We start from the raw sequence: 21,901 nt of genomic DNA, 5'->3' as shown, positions 1-21,901 counted from the left end.
GGGTCACAAAGAGTCCGACGCGACTGAGTGCAGTATATATGTTTTACTTATCATTTATGTTTGTTTTGGAACAAGCCTATATGAAATTAGCAGTATCTTCTCTACGCTTATGTGTATAGTTTGTTTATCAGAAGAGATAACAAAAGCTGATAAAATGTTAGTTATAACGTTATACATCAGTTAAAACACCTTAGAGACTAAACTACCATCTGGTGGGCATCATTTTATATATAAACAACCAAGAGCCAAAGAGATTAAGTTCCCAAAGATTGCTGTAGCCGTGTTAAAGTCTAACCAGAGTTCTTCTAGATTTTAGTCCCATCCTCCTTCCTTGTCACAACACTGCCACCTTTGCGTTACATTTGAGAAATTCCTACTTGCAAAATGCTTAATCATTTTTGTTGTCTTCACAAATTTGAAAGTTCACCAATCACTCCATCATGGATAAGAGGACATGGTTTTGTTTTATAGGTAGTGCTTCTTTATTAAGAGAGCTCAAATTAAGGTATATTTCTATAGTATTGTAAATCAGATCAACTGTTAATATATCCCCCAAAATGTTTTTAAGTGATGGGGGGAAGGAAGGCTCGATGCTGATAAACCACAGGAATGTATAGATTTTTCTGCTTAATTTAGATAGGAGGGAGGAAGGGAATTAGGCACACACATAAAATTTCCATTCCTCACACTTCTCACCAGTTGAAGGTTTATTTTTGTATGAATGAAATGTGTCTTGTATTTGATTAAATGGACTTTCAGAATACTGTTTGCACCAAAAATATATTCATTCATGTTAGGAAAAGTCAGTTTTAGATCTCCTTAGACATTTCTTTGTGTTTAAAAGCAGAACATGGATCTGGAGGCAGGGTGCCTAATTGCCAATGCTAGTTTCACTACCTAACCTAACCTCTCTGTGCCTGTAAATCAGAGAAAAATAATATACCTAACCCATAGGGCTATTGTGAGGATTAAATAAGCTAATAGAAAGTGCTTGGAATAGAGTTTAGCATACAGTAAATGTTAATTACTATTATTATCATCAATTAAAATTGTTTGGATTTTGCACTCCTCAGAGCAGCTGGCACCAAAAAAAAAAAAGAGCCCCATTCTTCATGTCACACTCTATTGGAACTTGATTTTCTAGCTTATAATGGCACATCCTCTGCTTTATTTCATTTTTTTGTTGTTTTGTTTTGTTTTTTGCCTCTACTATTCTTTTGGGACAAGAGGCAGATGGTTACATTCAAGGTTCAGTTATATAAGCTTTGTATGCTAAACTACTGCTAAGTCGCTTCAGTCGTGTCCGACTCTGTGTGACCCCATAGACGGCAGCCCACCAGGCTCCCCCGTCCCTGGGATTCTCTAGGCAAGAACACTGGAGTGGGTTGCCATTTCCTTCTCCAATGCATGAAAGTGAAAAGTGAAAAGTGAAAGTGAAGTCGCTCAGTCATATCTGACTCTTAGCGACCCCATGGACTGCAGCCCACCAGGCCCCTCTGTCCATGGGATTTTCCAGGCAAGAGTACTGGAGTGGGGTACCATTGCCTTCTCTGAAGCTTTGTATAGTACACATAAATAGAACTTGTATGTAATTACAGTCTTAAATATAAGGTATGGAGTGCTCATAGTTACCAACCATATTACAGGATGAAGGGAAGTGGTCTTGGGTCATGTTATGATAATCAGTGTTAACATATTAAAGTAACTGAGTCCATTTTAGCAGTTTTTTATTTTTCTCTTTCAGAATATAGATTTAAACAAGGCCTACATTTAATGTTGTGTGTTGGTCACTCAGTCATGTCCAACTCTTTGTGACCCTATGGGCTGCAGCCCGCCAGGCTCCTCTGTCCATGAAATTCTCCATGCAAATACATTTAATATTGTTGCATATATTTTAAAAATTAATATAGTCAATGCCTAACAGGAAAAAAATTAACTGAGTCCATTTTAATAGAATTTGTTTTCATGTAAATGGATATTAATTTGGGAACTAGAAATGAATAAGGATTTATCAGGAGTGGGTTACCCATAAGACAGGCGTGGTGTGTGTGTGTGTGTGTGTGTGTGTGTGTGTTAGTTGCTCAGTCATGTCCAACTGTCTTGGCAAGTCCAACCCATGGACTTGCCAGGCTTCTCTGTCCATGGCATTCTCCAGGCAAGAATACTGGAGTGGGTTGCCATTCCCTTTTCCAGGGGATCTTCCTGACACAGAGATTGAACCTGGTTCTTCTGCATCACAGGCAGATTCTTTACCATCTGAACCACCAGGGAAGCCCAAGACAGGCTAAGATTAGTTAAATATTTACCTTTTTTAAAAGCAAAACTTATTTTAGCCATTTAGATAAGAACTCTTTTTTAATGCAGTTTCCTGGCCAAGGGGCTCACCCATCCAAGCCCCCTCCTCTAGAAAAAGTCATCATCTTTGCATAGGTCAGTGCCCTTGACCATGAATTTTCCACCTCAGTCTCAGCCCCTCACCACCACTCAGTATGTCCCTGCTCCTCAGCCAGGCCTGCTCATCCCCAGTGTCAAACCCTCCCACTGTGAATGGAGGCCGGGTATTCTCAGGTTTTCACCAGCCTGCACTCACCTCAGGCACCTCCTTACTCCAACAGAAGCCTGGCCTTCTGGGCGCTCCACTCCCACTCCTTACTGCTGTTATCTTACAGCAATTGGTGGGGTCACTTCCTTCATACTCCGCACTGATGCTCCCAGACAATCACCCCTCCACTCTCAGGGCCATTCGGCTAGACCACTTTCCCCTACATGGTCTCCTCCTCTGCCCACTGCCCAGCCCTTTGCTTCATTGATCACAGGCTTTACCACCCGACACACGTCCATCTTCTCCGTTCTAATTCCCCACTGTTATCTCAAGTGACTTCTCACACACGTCGCCTCAAGTTCTCAGACTCAAACGTGTCTGATGACTTCCTTCCCCCCTCAGTCACCCCTTGGACTTCGTCAGCTCCCATAACTGCCTTAACCACAACTAGAATTCCTCCCTTCCTGCCTGTGTAACTGCTCCACTTTGACCTCTCTCTCATTCCATCTGAACTTTCCACCCACTGACTCCTCATTTATTTTTATGGAAGATTTCACAAGGATCCAGAAGTAGAGAGAAGGTGTGTCTGTTTTATCTGTTGTCAAGATAGATACCAACTTCATAGGTAGAACTGTGAACTTCCATCCAGAAACACCCCTTGGGACTTCCCTTGTAGACCACTAAGACTCTGCCCCCCAAGGCAGGGGACATGGGTTAGATTCCTGCCCCAGGAAGATTCCTGCCCCAGGAAGATTCCACATGCCTCGGGGCAACTAAGCCAGTGCAGCACAACTCCTGAGCCTGTTCTCTAGAGCCCGTGCTCCCCAACAAAAGGAGCTACCTCAGTGAGAAGCCGATGCACCACATGAAGGGTAGCCCCCACTCCCCACAGCTAGAGAAAGCCTACGTGCGGCAGTAAAAGACCCAGCACAGCCAAAAATAAGTAAATCAATAATTTTTTAAAAGATACACCTCTCGACTTTTTCATGTTCGCTCAGTCATGCCCGACTCTTTGTGACCCCATGGACTGTAGCCCGCCAGGCTCTTCTGTTCATGGAATTTTCCAGGCAAGAATACTGGAGTGAGTTACCATTTCCTCCTCCAGGGGATCTTCCCAACCCAGGGATCAAACCTGCGTCTCCTGCGTCTCCTGAATTGGCAGGTGAGTTCTTTACCAGCCGAGCCACTGGGGAAGCCACACTCTCTACTTTTAAGCCCCCTAAATATTTGTATGCCAACTCTTGCAGACACTGCTCTAGGCATTGAAGGTGGGCAGCAGTGAACAACACAGCTGAAAAGCTCCTGCTTTCACTGAGCATTAGCCCTCTCCATTTTACTTGCTTCTTGAGTCAGACTCGCACTCCAGCACTTTATTTTCTTGCTCGTACTCAAAACTCCTTTGCCCTCTTGCTTTGTCACTGCATCCATCTCAGTGTGAGCTATCTGCTTACAGGCAAGTTGTGCTTCAAGGTGAAACACAAGGGCAGATTGCTTGCCCCAGTTTTGGGTGGATGTTCACTCACTCAGCAATTCTATCTGTTTCACTGGGAACTTCACACCCCCACTCTCTTCAATAGCTTCTTTTTTCAACTCTTAATTTCTCAGAAATGAGAAATAACCTGGATCCCTAACATACATGCATGCTCAGTTGCTTCAGTCATGTCCAATTCTTTGCCACCCTATGGACTGTAGCTCTCCAGGCTCCTCTGTCCATGGGATTCTCTAGTCAAGAATACTGGAGTGGGTTGCTATGCCCTCTTCCAGGGAATCTTCCTGACCCAGGGATTGAACCCACATCTCCTATGTCTCCTGCACTTCAGGCTGATTCTTTACCCACTGAGCCACCTGGGAAGCCCAAATTTCCTCAATTCCTAATATCCAGAGAAAGCATTATAATAACAACAGTTCACAGTAATTGAAGCATATTATGTGTATGCTAAATATTTTATATGTGCCACCCCAGTTAACCCTTAAAACCATTATCTAAAACACTTAGACTGATACTGAGCACATTGAGCTCAATAATTATTGCCTATTGTTTTTGTTATTAAATTAAGAAACCAGTGTTCCACTCAGTTACTGCAGCATCATAGTCCAGCCCCATCAGGTCATCTGCTGTTTCCTGCTCCTTTTTTTAAAATTAATTTATTTTTAATTTTATTTTTTTAATTGGAGGATGATTGTTTTACAATGTTGTATTGGTTTCTGCCTTTACGACAACGCTGAATCAGTCATATATATATATATATATATATATATATATATATATATACACCCCTCTCCCTCTTTAGCCTCCCTCCCCCTTCCCATCCCACTTCTCGGGGTCATTACAGGATGCCATGCTGGGCTTCCTCTATTATATAGCAGTTTCCCACTAGCCATCTGTTTTCCACATGGTAGTGTATATCTGTCAATGCTATTTTCTCAAGTCATCCTATTCATCCTGCCCTTTCCTTTCCTATTGTGTCCACAAGTTCATTCTCTACATCAGTATCTCCATTTCTTCCCTGTTAATAGGGTCATCAGTACTATTTTTCTGGATTCCATATATATGAGTTAAAATATGATATAGTTTTTTCCTCTCTCTGACCTTGTTGTTGTTCAGTCGCTAAGTCATGTGTGACTCTTCGTGACTCCATGACTACAGCACACCAGGCTCCTCCATCCTTCACTATCTCCCAGTTTGTTCAAATTCATGTCTGCTGAGTCAGTGATGCTCTCTAACCCTTCCTAACCTTTGCGATCCAACCCTTGCTATCTAACTGATGCTTCAGCCCTTCCAATGAATATTCAGGGTTGATTTCCTGTAGGGTTGACTGGTTTTATATCCGTGTAGTCCATGGAACTCTCAGCAATCTAGAGGGGTGGTATAGGGTGGGAGGTGGAAGGGAGGTTCAAGAGGAAGGGGACATATGGATGCCTATGGTAGATTCATGTTGATATATAGCAGAAACCAACACAATATTGTAAAGCAATTGTTCTCCAATTAAAAATAAGTAAGTTTCTTTTAAAAGAGTCTTCTCTAGCACCACAATTCAAAAGAATCCGTTCTTTGGCGCTCAGCCTTTTTTATGGTCCAGCTCTCCTATCTGTACATGACTACTGGAAAAAACCATAGCTTTGACTGTACGGACCTTTGTTGGCAAAGTGACACCTTTGCTTTTTAATATGCTGTCTAGGATTGTCATAGCTTTCCTTCCAAGGATCAAGCGTCTTCTAATTGCATGGCTGCAGTCACCATCTGCGGTGATTTTGGAGCCCAAGACTTACTTCACTCTGTATAACGGGTTCTAGGTTCAGCCACCTCCCTACAACTGACTCAAATTCATTCCCTTTTATGACTAATATTCCATTGTATATATGGACCACATCTTCTATATTCATTCATCTATCAGTGGACATCTAACTGTGATCAGAAACCTTTCAACAAACAAAAGCCCAGGGCCAGATGGCTTCCTGCCCCTTTTGTGCTCACTCTTCTTGTTTCCACACTGTGCTTGCCCTGCCTTTGTTTGTATTACTCTCCCTCCTCTAGCCTGCCCATGGCTTCCTGCTTATGGATGAAGATTCAGTGTTGGGTGTTCTTTCTCCCAGAGGCCTTCCTTGACCATCCCCTACCCCACACACAGCATGTTTACATCCCTCTTTTGTCCCGTGTTACACACTTATGTGTATTGTAGCACTGTATCTCATCGGTATGACTTTCTCCAGGGTAAATGGGAGAGGATTCTCTTTTACTGCCTGCCCTTCGGTACTTCATCTAATCTACACACAACCCAGTGAGGTGGATGGAGGTCACCTCATTTGGCAGCTGAGAAACCTCTTATTGGAAACTCTTAGCGGCCTTCCCCCAAGACACACTGCCAGTGAAAATCAGAGCTGAGATTCCATCAGCAGGTCTGCTGTTGCTAAGTCACTTCAGTCATGTCCGACTCTGTGCGACCCCATAGACAGCAGCCCACCAGGCTCCCCCATCCCTGGGATTCTCCAGGCAAAAACATGAGTGGGATGCCATTTCCTTCTCCAATGCATGAAAGTGAAAAGTGGAAGTAAAGTCGCTCAGTCGTGTCCGACCCTCAGCGACCCCATGGACTGCAGCTTACCAGGCTCCTCCATCCATGGGATTTTCCAGGCAAGAGTACTGGAGTGGGGTGCCATTGCCTTCTCCAATCAGCAGGTCTGCTTTGATCTAAATCAGCCTGTGTTCTTTCAACTACACCTACTTCACATTCCTAAGTTGAAACCATGTTTTAGAAGCTGCTGTTTGTTTTGGTGGGTGCTCTGCTCGTTATGCAAGCATGGTTTTACTTTGAATTTGATTTCTGTGTGGCGGGTGCCCAGTGAATGTACTCTCTCATTGTCATGCAAGCGCACTTTTCTTGGGCCAGTTTCAACCACTGGCCACATTCACAGGTACATTTTGCTCTGCCACCATACATTCCTTTATTCTTGTCATACTTTCTTGAAATAAAATCTTTCCAACTGATTTCTAGTCAACAGCCATTTTTTAAAACTAAGAACGATTTTTTGTAATATTTCTTAAAACCTCATAGTCAAATACTTTGTGGCTTCTGTGTTGGCGTTTTCTTTTCTGATTATTGAATGTGCCTCCCGAAGTTAAAATTGCCTGATCCGTAACTACTAGATCAGATTTTCAAGTAATTGCACGGGTAATTTGAAATCGTTTTACTCGCTTTTTCTCCACTTCCCAAACTTTTGGCACCAAGGATGGGGGAAGGGATAGTCAGGGAGTTTGGGATGGACATGTACACACTGCTATATTTAAAATGGATAACCAACAAGGACCTAATATATAGCACAGGGAACTCTGCTCAATGTCATGTGGCAGCTTGGATGGCAGGGGAGTTTGGGGGAGAATGGATACATGTATATGTATGGTAGAATCCCTTTGCTGTCCACCTGAAACTTTTAACAACATTGTTAATCGGGCTATACCCTAATACAAAATAAAAGGCTTAATTTAAAAAAAAAAAAAAAAACATGCCTTGTAGTTTGCAAACTGTCCTTAACTAAACAGCTACCAATTTGCTTGGGGTGGAGAGCAAGAGTATCTAGATTCAGGTGACAGAGGCAGTGTGAATAAAACTTTATAAATATAGTTTCCACAGGTCTGGATTGAACTGTGGCAGGTGGTGCCACAGTTCGAACACCAGCTCTACTCTTGAGAAAGAAATCAAGAATGCCAAATGAAAAATTTTCTGTTAAAAGATGTCAGTCTTTCACAAAGCTAAAATTAGTAGCAGGTGTTAAGTGTATGAGTGCTTACAGAGGAGTGAGTTGGATTACAGTATGTTAACATACACCTAAATGCAGTTGTGCTGTCTTCATTAAGGCTTTAATCTGAATCTGTACGAAGACAATTGTACTCTGACAAATATATCCTTGTGCAAAGCTAGGTCAATGAAAATACCAGGATTCCTGAGTAGGGAACAACAGGCATATGTGTGTGTGTACTGTATTTGTATGTGTGCATACAATGCTAATATATCACTGCCAAATAAAAGCACACATATATGCTTTTATGTATATATAAATGTATGTATGTATTTAACTTGTCGTTAGCAATTGAAATAGATTTTCATATCTTTAAAAACACTCAGTGTTGGCCGAACTTATGGTGTAAAACCCTGGATTCACCACTATGTCATTGTCACTTGGGGTCAGTCACCCTTAATTCAGCTTCCTGAATTCTTATCTCCCCTCCAGTTCTGCCACTCAATAAAAGAAGAAAACCAGAGACAGTAGGTGCATACACCTATAATTAGAGGGAAAAAAATAGGTCAAACTCCTCCTGTCATATGATCTTCCTTTAACAGGTTTCTGCCACCCACTCCCTTTCCTTTTGTGTGTGCATGTGTGTGTGTGTGGTACATTCTCTTACTGTGCTTTTCACCGCGGGCCCTTTAAGCAAGACCAACTGAGCAACTGTCACAGGGGCTGCAACTGTCATAGATTCTGCAAGTTTGCTTCTGGATTCTTAAATACATATATTTCAGGAAAGGCTTAAGTATTAATCATGGCTTCTGATTCAAACCCAGCCTCTGAGGATGGTTTTCAAGGTAAGAAATTGATTGTGGTGTGTGGGGGGCAGAGAGAAGGGAAGGGGGTTCATGCCCTGGCCTTAGCAGAAAGTTTTTATGCTGAGATGTGTTTATGATGAGAGATGACTACTAACCCATAGTTAGTAATGTACACGGTATGCTGAATACTCAAGGACTTATTGGCCATGTTTGAGATCGATTTTCAGCAACAGCAATGCCATTAAACCCCTTTACCTGTGTTTCTCGTATCTTGTCAGCTGACAGGGATTGGGGCTTCAGTTTTGACTCCAGAATGCAGATTTTTCTGAGCAAAGTTAATAAAACTGTTGCCTCCATATTTTAAGAAACCATCTTATAGTTCAGGCTCTCATATGTTAAATGTTTATCAAAGGTACAGATACCAGAACAAATTCTCCTTGATACATGCTTTTAGGTATACTTCATCTGATAATATTCTCAGAAAAATATTCATAATTTACTAACTTGTGTACATCTAAGAAGTGACCTTTTTAATGATTTAGACAATATGATCTAAGTTATTCTTTTCATGGAAGTTTTACCCCAAGTCTTTATTTCAGCTCCAGTGTGCTGCTCTGCTCGTTACAACCTAGCATTTTTGTCCTTTTTTGGTTTCTTCGTTCTCTACTCATTACGGGTGAATCTGAGTGTTGCCCTAGTGGACATGGTGGACTCAAACACAACTGCCAAAGATAACAGAACGTCCTACGAGTGTGCAGAGCATTCGGCTCCCATAAAAGTTCTTCGCAACCAAACGGTGAGTGCTGTTTTTTCAAGCAGACGATCTTAATCGTAAAACACTTCCAGGTAAACATATTGAAAAACATTGAATTTGTTCGTCCTACAGAAACACAAACTCTTTCTTCATGTAAACCCTGAACCATTTTCTTTTGTGTTTTCCCAGTGACTGGTTAGCTGCTGCTGCTGCACCCTGATCTGTTTGAAAAGTAACTTTTGAGTTCCCTCCATAAACATGCCATCCTTGAAGAGAATTTAGAAAAACCTGTCTGGCATACTGGGAAATTAGATTGTTTTAGATGTTGCTAAATAGTTTTTATGGGAACAATATTTAATAGCTGTACTCTTTAAAAGGTTCCTGTTGCAGGAGAACTTTTTAAATCTTATTTATTTATTTTTGGCTACACTGGGTCTTTGTTGCCGCGTGGGCTTTTCTCTCCTTGCAGCAAGTGGGGGCTCCTCTCTAGTTGCGGTGAGCAGGCTTCTCATTGCGGTGGCTTCTCTTGTTGCGGAGCACGGGCTTCAGTAGCTGTGGCACGTGGGCTCAGTAGTTGCAGTTCCCCAGACTCTGGAGTACAGGCTCAATAGTTGTGGTGCTTGGGCTTGGTTGGTTCCACGTTATGGGGGAATCTTCTTCATAGGTCAGGGATCGAGCATGTGTCTCCTGCATTGTCTGGCTGTTTCTTTACCACTGGTCCACCAGGGAAGCCCTCTGTTAGGAGAATTTAAACAATCTCAACTACAAGGGTGAAAAATAAGAATTCATCCATTTATTTTCAAATATCTATAATTTGTCTCACCTAAGCTACTTACATCATTTTGCCCCCCTCGTATTCTAGTGGTATTGATGAGTGCTTGTTCATCATTTGTTCAGAATTGAGTTTTACACATATTAAACGTTTTATTTTGCATGGAGACAATACAGGGGGGACAGGCTGGTGTCCTTTTATAAGCATATTTTTATCCATCTTCAGTGCTCATCAAGGAGCCAGATCCCATGTTAGGTGAGTCTTCTCTGCCATTTACAGATGAGAAGACTTCCCTCTTCTCAAACAGGGAAGAGGGTTTCTGCCCCCAAACAAGCACATGTACAAAAATAATGACATCAAAAATCTTTACGTTGGACTTTGATAATGCTACTGAATACATGTTAAGGGTACATATCACCCACTTTCCCTGACTCAACCTGTAACTGCTAGATACTTCATGAAGCCCTAGAATTTCAGAGAAGCTACAGAATAGTACTGTAAACAAAGATAATTGTGGGTTTGCTTTGTATTTCTTCCTTCCACAAATTCTTCTGATAATTCAACTACTTGAAAAGTTTTAGTCACTAATCGTGTCCGACTCTTTGCAATCCCATGGACTCTAGCCCACCAGGCTCCTCTGTCTATGGAATTCTCCAGGCCAGAATACGATGGTGGGTAGCCATTCCTTTCTCCAGGGGATCTTCCCGACCCAGAGATCAAACCAAGGTCTCCTGCATTGCAGGCAGATTCTTTAGCATCTAAGCCACCTATCTGCCTTATATGCACAATAAAAAGAAATCCTGAATGGTTCTTAACACATGGGTTAGGTTACATGGCTACGTGTACTAAAGATTCAGATACCCAGCTGTCAAATCTTCATATTCAGACTTCCCTGGTGGTGCAGTGGATAGGAATCTGCCTGCCAATTCAGGACACAGGTTCGGTCCTTTGTCCTGGAAGAGTCTACATGCCATGGAGCAAATAAGCCTGTGGGCCACAACTCCTGAGCCTGTGCTCTGCAATAAGAGAAGTCACTGTAATGAGAAGCCCATGCACCTCAGCTAGAGAGTAGCCCCTACTCGATGCAACTAGAGAAAGCCCATGCATAGCAACAAAGACCCAGCACAACCAAAAATATAAGTTAATAAAATTTTAAAATCTTCATATTCACCTTACTGTGTGTTGCTACTAGTTAAAAGGCATTTCCTACTCACATGAAGCTTCTGGCTTGGTTTAAATTCTTGCTCTATTGTACTGCTCTATATCCTTATTTAAGTGCTTGCTCTGAAATGAGGAGACATTATATTTTTGCATACTAGTAGCTAACATTAAGTGATTACTTAGTATGTGTCAGGCCTTATTTTATGTGCCTTTTCCATTTAATCTTCCCAGGTTACAAATCCAGTAAGTAATAGAGCTGGCCTTGAACCCAGTCCTAGCTCAAAAGCCTGGCTTAGCCTCTGAAGTATCCTGATCAGTAACTTTCTGGATCAACCCTCTGCCTTTTTTGAGCCTTCTTTGTCACAAAACATCTACAATTCATCCCATAGTCTAGTTTTATAAAATAGCAAGCATGCCTGCACATTATGACTTTGAATGATTTTCCATTCACTCCTAGAAACTGCATGTCTGTATCACATTGACTCACCCACCCAAGAGGAAGTCTGCATGTTCTTCAGCCTCCATCAGTGGTTCTGGGGAGTTTCCTGGTAGTCCAATGGTTAAGACTTGGTGCTTTCACTAGTATGGCCTGGGTTCAGTCCCTGGTCGGGGAACTAAGATCTCACAGGCCTCACTGCCAAAAAACAAATAAACAGGGAAAAAAAGAACAGTGGTTCAAAATTGCATTTATATGTACCCACATGCCAGTAAAAGGAGCCATTTTATCAAGATGTTAAAAGGCTGAGTTTTTTTTAATTTTTTATTTGGTGGAAATTTTCTTTACAATGTTCTGTTGGTTTCTGCTGTACAACAATGGAAATCAGTCATAATTATATATATATATCCATAGCCTCCCTCACCTGCCCCCATCCCACCCGCTCTAGGTCATCACAGAGCGCCAGGGTGGGCTCCCTGTGTTCTGTAGTGACTTCCCACTAACTGTTTATTTTACACGAGTGTGTATATATGTCAGTGCTACCTTCTCCATTCATTCCCACCCTCACTTTCCCCTGCTGTGTCCAGAAATCCATCCACTAATTTCATCAGTACCATTTTTCTAGATTCCAAATATATATGTTAATATAAAATACTTGTTTATCTCTTTCTGACTTACTTCACACTCTATAACAGGCTCTAGGTAGAAACCTCAGGCAATGTTAGTGGGAATGTAAACTGATGCAGCCATTATGGAGAAGAGTGAGGAGTATTCCTTAAAAGAAAAAAAGAGGACTAAAACTACCATATGACCCAGTAATCCCACTACTGGGCATATACCCTGAGAAAACCACAATTCTAAAAGACATATGCACCCAGTGTCCATCGTAGCACTGTTTACAACAGCCAGACGTGGAGGAAACATCCAGGTGCATTGACAGATGAATGGATAAAGCTGTCGTATGTAAACACAATGGAATGTTACTTAGCCATAAAAGACTTTTTTTTTTTTTCCTATTCTTTATAGGGTAAAAAGTACCAGTGGGATGCAGAAACTCAAGGGTGGATTCTCGGGTCTTTTTTTTATGGCTACATCATCACACAAATTCCTGGAGGCTATGTTGCCAGCAGAAGTGGGGGGAAGCTGCTGCTAGGATTCGGAATCCTTGGTACTGCTGTCTTCACCCTGTTCACTCCCCTCGCTGCAGATTTCGGATTCGGAGCCCTCGTTGCACTCAGGGCACTAGAAGGGCTAGGAGAGGTATGCTTTTTTCTCTTTTATTTTTCTTCTTACCCCTTCTCACTTTCTTATCTTCTTAAAGATATCATTCTTTGGTATGAACATGAGCCCCAAAAAATGACACTGGAAGATAATAGGGATTTATTTTTTAACTAAAAACTGATTAAACCATAAAATAACATGAGTAGATTTTTGTTTGTGGCCGATGAGCTCTCCAGTGGAAGCACTCCAAAATTAAAAGCTTTACTCAAAGATCAGAGAAAACATTTTCTAGGGGACACTTCATAGCTCCCCCTGTTCCCTCCTACTGAGGAGATAAGGAAGTGCAAAAGTGTTAGTCTCATTCAGGCCTTAAATAAAGTAGATGAGTAAAGTTAACATTGAGAGGAATCCCTTTGTATCTGTGTAGGAAAAACACTGACTGGAGTAGTAAAATCCAGTCATATAATAATGGCTAGACAACTTTGGAAATTGCCAAGTGCTATTTAAATTTAAGCTTTGGTCACTCATCTGAACGATCCTTATCAAATAGAGGTGTACCAAATAAGCTCTTCTTGATTATAAAATAAAACTAGCCCCCTAATACCAGGTTCTTCTTCTTACCTGAGTAAAATACATGTTTTACAGATAAAGACATGGAAGTTCTAAAAGGTTAACTGATCTTTCTGAGGCTACAACAGCTAGTGAATGGCCAAGGACAGCAGTGAATCCACCACTTTGAATCTACCAGAATGTATTCCTTCCTGTTCCCGGTAGCATCTCCTCCTCTCCCAAGTCTCCATGGACCTCCCTGCTTTCACTGTTCTGTTACTTCTCCATTATCTGTAACTGGTATTTTTTTAAGTCAAAGTGTAACAGATGTACAATATTATGTAAATCTCAGATGTACAACATAGTGATTCAAAATTTTTATGGATGATACTCCATTTGTAATGTTTATAAAATATTATATTCCCTATGATACGTAATTTCCTGACAGCTTATTTATGTTATACCCAGTGGTTTGTATTAATACCTCTTAATCCCCTCCTCCTATCTTGCCCCTCCACTAATTAGCATTTACTAGGCTGATTATGACCAGAAAACTTAAAAAAAAATACCATAAACACTCTAATTGTTTTTTGGTAGGACCATTTTTCCTGTTGATAAGGGTGAATTTGAATTTTCTTCTAGTATCCCACCGTATTAGATCAGTATGTTTAAGTTATGTATTGGTTACATTTCCATTTCATTCAGGCCTTAAATAAAGTAGATGAGTAAAGTTAACATTGAGAGGAATCCCTTTATATCATCACTCAATACATTCTTTTATATTTTTTATAACCCTTACCTTGCAGTCCTCAAACCAGTTGACAGAATCCACAAATCTTTGTTCAGATTTTTAAAGTACTTCACTATGAGGTATTTTCACTCAACACTGTAAAGGCATGTCACTCCATGAAACCTAATTCTGGTTGGAGTCTTATCCAGAAATTTTTCTTGCAACAAGATACTCAACTGAATTTAAGACATTAACAAAATGACTTTGTATTTCATCAGAAATGCCTTTTTCCCTTCTCAGGGTGTCACATTTCCAGCCATGCATGCCATGTGGTCTTCATGGGCTCCCCCTCTTGAAAGAAGCAAGCTTCTGAGTATTTCATATGCAGGTGAGATAACCATCTTTATAAAGATCGTTGCTACAGTTTGTTATCTACACATCAACCTTGGGGGAAAGGTATACACCAGAGTCATGCAATGTCAAGTGTTTCCTTTGGGGAAAAATAAAGTTTTGAGGATACAACTTTGTTATTAATGGTTTTCCTTGGCTCACTAGCATATAGCAATGTGGCATAATTGACTGTTGTCCTTTTCTCCATCTGCCATCCTTTATTTCAAACCATGTTGCCTTTTCAGATGTTGGTATAGAGAATGCTTTAACAGAACAAAATCCCCCAAAAGCTGGAAAATTGAATACTTGTGTCCTTAAATTGTGATTTCTGGTTTGATCATTTCATAAACATGTCATGACTTTCAATCCCTCCTTTCAGACACCTTTTTTTCCCCCTATGCATTATTTTCTATCATTTTGATCTATAGGTAAGATAGCATGAGCTTTATATGTGAATTATAACTCCTCCAGCTCACATACTGAATGAAAACTTTTTGACCTGACCGCTTTTAAATACAATGGTTGAGAAAGACCTCTCTTGCAGTGGCTTTTAAGCTAAAATCCGAAGAATGAGATGAACCAGTCATGCAAAGAGCAAAAAAGGAAAGCATTCCAGCCAATCAGAACAACATGTACAAGGACTGACAGGCAGGAAGTAACATAGTTTCAAAGCAATGAGAAGCACTGCTGCTGCTAAATAGCTTCAGTCAGTCCAGTCAGTCTGTGTGACCCCATAGATGGCAGCCCACCAGGCTCCCCCGCCCCTGGGATTCTCCAGGCAAGAACACTGGAGTGGGTTGCCATTTCCTTCTCCAATGCATGAAAGTGAAAAGTGAAAGGGAAGTCGCTCAGTCGTGTCCGACTCCTAGCGACCCCATGGACTGCAGCCTACCAGGCTCCTCAGTCCATCGGATTTTCTAGCAAGAGTACTGGAGTGGGTTGGGCTTAGAGAAATAGACAAGAGCCAGATTACATCAAGGCCTACAGGTCACAGGGTTTTTCTTCTCCAAAATGGGGAAATATTTTACATGAGAGATACGATCTCATGTACATCTTAAGAAGGTTCCTTTTTTTTTCTTTTCTTTTAAGAAGATTCTTATAGCTGTGTGGAGATCGATGTAAGAAATCTGATAAGAAGTTCAAGAAGAGGCACTATCTGTGGTTCTCCTTTGCCTATTAAATAAAATCTGGGCTCAGATGAGGGGTCAAGAGTCTTTGTGGTCATTATCCCTTCATTTTAGCCAGCCTAGCCCCTGGCACATAGTGCCTGGCAGGGAGCAGATATTCAACAACTGTTCAGCCCGTTTCTCTAGCCTTCCTTTTCCTTTCCTTCACCCAGATGAAGTTCCCAATCCCACTTGCCGCTTTTCTTCTTTCATTCCTTACTCACCCTGTTCACCTCTGCCTCTATACCTTCTTTCTTACAGGACCAGATCTTGCTCATCTTTTCAAAGTCCCACCACTGCCTTTTAACATCTTTTCCTGACCTCTAGTGGTCAGAGGTTATCTGTCCTACCTTTGAACTTCCATGTTGCTCTGTGACACTCAGCACTTTCTAACATATAATAATTGTTTATATTTACTCACTCTATAAGACTAAAACTTGAGACCAGAAACAATGTCTGATTATTTTAGCTTACACTGTACCTACTAAGATGGCTTCTGTTTGGTGGTTAAAATAAGTTTTCGTACTTATTTATCTGATACAAATGTGTGTAATGTGTTTAGAGCAAATTAGATTACTGAAAGCTTTGTTCATTTTCCATCAGATGTGCTGCAGTACGTTATGTTTAGAGATCATCTTTAGCCTTTCCCCCAAACACGTGGCTTTCTAACACATTTACTAGTAATGTGGCATTTACTAGCTCATATTATAATAGGTCTTCCGTTGATTGATGCCTTCTAATTCAGCAATAGCTATATAATCGTAACTAATGTAACTATATATTAATGTATCCATTTTACATATTATGAGTTTTCTGGTAAATGATCCCTTAAGAGAATGGATTATTTATATTTACATGTGACTAACTCAACTCCTCTGGCTTCCCTGGTGGCTCAGTGGTAGGGAACCTGCCTGCCAGTGTAGGAATGGCGTTCTATCCCTGGGTCAGTAAGATCCTCTGGAGAAGGAAATGGTAACCCACTTTATTCTTGCCTGGGAAATCCAACGGACAGAGAAGCCTACATGGCGGGCTACAGTCCATGGGGTCACAAAAGAGTCGATATAACTTAGTGACTAAACAACGACAAACTCAACTCCTATGAGATTTTTTTAAATTCATGTATTTATTGCTGCACTGGGTCTTCACTGCTGCACGTGGGCTTTCTCTGGTTACCATGAGTGGGGGCTGCTTTGGAGTTGCAGTGCACAGGCCTCTCCCTGCGCTGGCTTCTCTTGTTGCAGAGCACAGAGGCCCACGGTCCTCAGTACTTGCCGCTTGTGTACTCAGTAGTTGTGCCTGGGCTTAGTTGCTCTGCATCATGTGGAATCTTCTAGGGCCAAAGATCAAACCAGTGACCCCTTCATCTGCAGGCGAATTCTTAACCACTAGACCACCAGGGAAGCCCCACCTTTGGCAGCTGATTGCTCTTTTCCTCATAATCTATTATCCATCTTCTTAAGCAGTAAACCTGTCCCCTGTTCGTTCATTTTTCTCCAAAGTTTACAAAGTTTTGTTGTTGTTCCAGGAGCACAACTTGGGACAGTAGTTTCTCTGCCTCTTTCTGGAGTAATTTGCTACTATATGAATTGGACTTATGTCTTCTATTTCTTCGGTAAGTTTATTTAAAATGTAACCTAAATTATGATGTGAGAGGTCTGAAATGTAATAGAGGTTTAATAACTGGTTAAAATATGTATATGCCAACTCACTGAAGTAACCATTTCCTAAACCGCAAAGCCCTGAAACACTTACTGATAACCTGTTTTTCAAGTTCATGTGGTTAAAATGATCTGGCTAAGCTGTGACTTGCTGTTAATGTTGGAATATTTGTTCAATAGAAAGTGCTGTTGAATCCAGGACTTAAATGCTACACTTACTACAAAAATTGCTATGTCATTTATTATAAAAGTGTGAATTTTGAAAATATTTCTTCTCAAGCAAAGTAGGATACTTTCACTTGGTAGTTTTCATCTTTTTTGTTTGTTTGTTTAGCCCCAGGGCCTTTCATTCCTCAATCTCAATAGGAGGATGATACACGTTTTTAATAAAGTAGATTCCACCTAAACATTTACTCAGGAAATATGTCTGCAATCAAAACAAATAAACAAAAGCAGATACCTGTGGAAATAATAAGATTGTAGACATTTAGTTTTTTAAAGGTTTTGTCTGGTAGATCCTGTTAGGCAGTCATGTGGTCAAAAGTTGTTCGCTTTAGGTGCAAAATTACCATTATAAAATAAATAAGACTAGGTTTGTAAAGTATTGCACAGTGATATTGTAGTGCATATTTGAAAGTTGCCAAAAGAATAGATCTTAAAAGTTCTCATAACAAAAAAAAAGATTTGTGTGGTGACAATGCTAGACATACTGTGGTGAAGTTTATAATTACATAATTTTTTTCAAGACATAAGTAAATTGCTGCATTGGTACATTCTGACTTCATTTAACTATTTTCTATTTTAAGGCCTTGTTGGAATCATCTGGTTTATTTTATGGATCTGCTTAGTTAGTGATACACCAGAAACTCACAAGACAATCACCCCCTATGAAAAGGAGTATATTCTTTCATCATTAAAAAATCAGGTATGAACTTTGGCATATTTCAAAAATAATTTCAGAAACTTTTTTTTCAGGTTTAAGATACCAACTTTTTATTGAATATTTCTGTTGTGCACACTCTAGGCAAATTAATATACAAAGTACTGTTTTGCCCAAGATATTTTAGTTCTTTCTAGTTCAAATCTATGAAAAATTACTTTTCATTTTACATCTTCTAGAGTAATGATTTTCAAGTGACTCTCTTTGTCTTTCTTCTTAGAAGAAAATAAGATGTGTTATCTACAAAAGGAATCTTACAGCTACATTCTAAATGTTTGTTGTTAGAAAACGAATGTGTTTTTATCTGTATTTTAAATGAGTGTGATTTAACAAGGACAGCACATTTGCTATACTATATAATTTGCTCCTCTAGAATAGACCTTTAGAAAAAATTTATATGCACTAAAGTAAGATTTGCTTCACTTAATTGAGCACAATAGCAAATCAGAAATCCAATCTGTCATAATTTAATACAGTAAATTCTCAAGCCCTGGGGATAAAATATGTGTCTTTTAGTGAGAATAAAAGAAGAACCTGAAAACATTAGGAAAAATTAAAATACACAGTCTTTTCTTTAGCATTATTAATGGCTTCATAGTCACTTTATTGGTTTAAAGAACATGAAATATTTCATATAAAACTTTTATTCCCCAACAAGTTATTATTATTGATATTTTCAATTCCCCACCCCCCGCCAAGCTGGTACAATTGTTCTTTTATTCTGTTCTATTTATAGTCATAAGAGTGAGTGATTTGTTGTTGTTGTTGTTATTACAGTTGATTTACAGTGTTATGTTTCAGGTGTAGAGCAGAATGATTCAGTTTTATATATATTCTTTTAGATTTTATTGTAGGTTACTACAAGATATTGAATACAGTTGCATGTGCTATACAGCAGGTCCTTGTTGGTCATCTATTTTCTTCTTTAATTTTTTTAATTGAAGGATAATGGCTTTACAGTATTTTGTGGTTTTCTGTCATACATCAACAAGAATCAGCCATAGGTACACCCATGTCCCTTCCCACCCAAACCTCCCTCCCATCTCCCACCCCATCCCACCTTTCTAGGTTGTCACAGGGGCTGTTTGAGTTCCCTGAGTCATACAGCAAATTCCCATTGGCTATCTATTTTACATGCTGCTGCTGCTAAGTCGTTTTAGTCGTGTCCGACTCTGTGCGACCCCATAGACGGCAGCCCATCAGGCTCCCCCGTCCCTGGGATTCTCCAGGCAAGAGTACTGGAGTGGAGTGCCATTGCCTTCTCCAATGTATGAAAGTGAAAAGTGAAAGTGAAGTTGCTCAGTCATATCCAACTCTTAGCGACCCCATGGACTGTAGCCTACCAGGCTCCTCTGTCCATGGGATTTTCCAGGCAAGAGTACTGGAGTGGGGTGCCATTGTCTTCTCCGATCTGGTGTTGTAAATTTCTCGTTTCTCTCCATACATCTCACCTTCTCCCGCCTCGCCTCCCCTTGTGTCCATGGGTCTGTTCTCTATGTGTGTTTCTCCATTGCTGTCCTGAAAATAAATTCATCAGTACCATCTTTTTAGATTCCATATATATGCATCAGTATATGGTATTTATATTTCTTTTTCTTCCTTACTTCACTCTGTATAATAGGCTCTAGGTTCATCCACATTAGAACTGACTCTAATGTGTTCCTTTTTATGGCTGAGTAGTATTCCATTGTATGTATGTACCACAGCTTCTTTATCCATTCATCTATCAATGGACATCTAGGTTACTTCCATGTACTAGCTATTGTAAATAGTGCTGCAGTGAACATTGGGGTACACGTGTCTGTTTCAATTTTGGTTTGCCCAGGGTATATGCCTAGTAGTGGAACTGCTAGGTCATATGGTGGTATTATTCCTAGTTTTTTAAGGAATCTCCGTACCATCTTCCACAATGGCTGTAATCAATTTACATTATTACAGACTTTTTGATGATGGCCATTCTGACTGGTGTGAGGTGGTATCTCATTGTAGTTTTGATTTGCATTTCTCTAATAATGAGCGATGTTGATCATCTTTTCATGTGTTTGTTAGCCGCCTGTATGTCTTCTTTGGAGAAATGTCTGTTTAGGTCTTTTTCCAAGTTTTTGATTGGATTGTTTGTTTTTCTGGTATTGAGTTGTATGAGCTACTTACATATTTTGGAAATTAATTCTTTGTCAGTTGTTTCCTTTGCTATTCTTTTCTCCAATTCTGAGGGTTGCCTTTTAACTTTGTTTGTAGTTTCCTTTGCTGTGCAAAAGCTTTTAAGTTTAATCAGGTCCCACTTGTTTATTTTTATTTTTATTTCCATTACTCTAAGAGGTGGGTCATAGAAGATCTTGCTTTGATTTATGTCATCTAGTGTTCTGCCTATGTTTTCCTCTAAGAGTTTTATAGTTTTTGGTCTTACATTTAGGTCTTTAATCCATTTTGAGTTTATCTTTGTGTATGGTGTTAGGAAGTGTTCTAATTCCTGTTTTTGCACATAGCTCTCCAGTTTTCCCAGAACTACTTCTTAAAGAGGCTATCTTTGCCCCATTGTATATTCTGCCTCCTTTGTCAAAAATAAGGTACCCATAGGTGCGTGGGTTTATCTCTGGGTTCTCTACTTTGTTCCATGGGTCTATATTTCTGCTTTTGTTCAAGTACCATACTGTCTTGATGACTGTAGCTTTGTAGTATAGTCTGAAGTCACAAAGCTTGATTCCTCCAGCTCCATTCTTCTTTCTCAAGACTGCTTTGGCTATTCAGAGTCTTTTGTGTTTCCATGTGAATTGTGAAATTTTTTGTTCTAGTTCTATGAAAAATGCCATTGGTAATTTGAAAGGGGTCGCATTGAATCTGTAGATTGCATTTGGTAGTATAGTAATTTTCACAATGTTGATTCTTCCTACCCAGAAACATGGAATATATCTCCATCTGTTTATGTCACCTTTGATTTCTTTCATCAGTGTCCTGTAATTTTCCATATACACATCTTTTGTCTCCTTAGGTAGTTTTATTCCTAGATATTTTATTCTTCTTGTTGCAGTGGTGAATGGGATTGATTCCTTAATTGCTCTTTCTGATTTTTCATTGGTGGTATATTGGAATGCAAGTGATTTCTGTGTATTGACCTTGTATCCTGCAACTTTGCTGAGTTTGCTGATTAGCTCTAGTGATTTTCTGATAGTTTCTTTTGGATTTTGTATGTGTAGTATCATGTCATCTGCAAACAGTGAGAGTTTTACTTATTTTCCAATCTGGATTCCTTTTATTTCTTTTTCTTCTCTAATTGCCATAGCTAAGACTTCCAAAACTATGTTGAATAATAGTGGTGAGAGTGGACACTCTTGTCTTATTCCTGAATTTAGAGGGAATGCTTTTAGTTTTTCACCATTGAGAACAGTGTTTGCTGTGGGCTTAATCATATTTGGCCTTTACTATGTTGAGGTAGGTTCCTTCTATTCCCACTTTGTGAAGTGCTCTTATCATAAATGGGTGCTCAATTTTGTCAAAGGCTTTTCCTGCATCTATTTAGATGATCATACAGTTTTTATCTTTC

The 21,901-nt window shown here is 40.0% G+C and overlaps 1 protein-coding gene across 10 annotated transcripts in view; it reads left to right on the top strand.

Annotated features, from left to right (window-relative positions):
• Positions 1-21,901, top strand: part of SLC17A5 (solute carrier family 17 member 5) — a 76,609-nt gene that overhangs the window by 3,516 nt on the left and 51,192 nt on the right. For 4 of the 10 annotated variants that reach the window (XM_070376201.1, XM_070376202.1, XM_005902349.3 and 1 more), the window contains exons 2-6: positions 9,183-9,379; positions 12,733-12,966; positions 14,507-14,594; positions 17,288-17,374; positions 18,227-18,345. In XM_070376201.1, coding sequence (XP_070232302.1) covers positions 9,183-9,379; positions 12,733-12,966; positions 14,507-14,594; positions 17,288-17,374; positions 18,227-18,345 — 725 coding nt within the window. Of the gene's footprint in view, positions 1-3,540; positions 3,705-8,559; positions 8,623-9,182; positions 9,380-12,732; positions 12,967-14,506; positions 14,595-17,287; positions 17,375-18,226; positions 18,346-21,901 lie in introns of those variants that run through there. The other 6 variants (XM_070376200.1, XM_070376196.1, XM_070376194.1 and 3 more) reach the window with 4 other exon arrangements.

The sequence above is a fragment of the Bos mutus genome, chromosome 9 (assembly GCF_027580195.1).
Source record: "Bos mutus isolate GX-2022 chromosome 9, NWIPB_WYAK_1.1, whole genome shotgun sequence".
Classification (NCBI taxonomy): domain Eukaryota; kingdom Metazoa; phylum Chordata; class Mammalia; order Artiodactyla; family Bovidae; genus Bos; species Bos mutus.
Note: the sequence above shows the minus strand (reverse complement) of the source record. Positions and strands in the feature narration are given on the sequence as shown.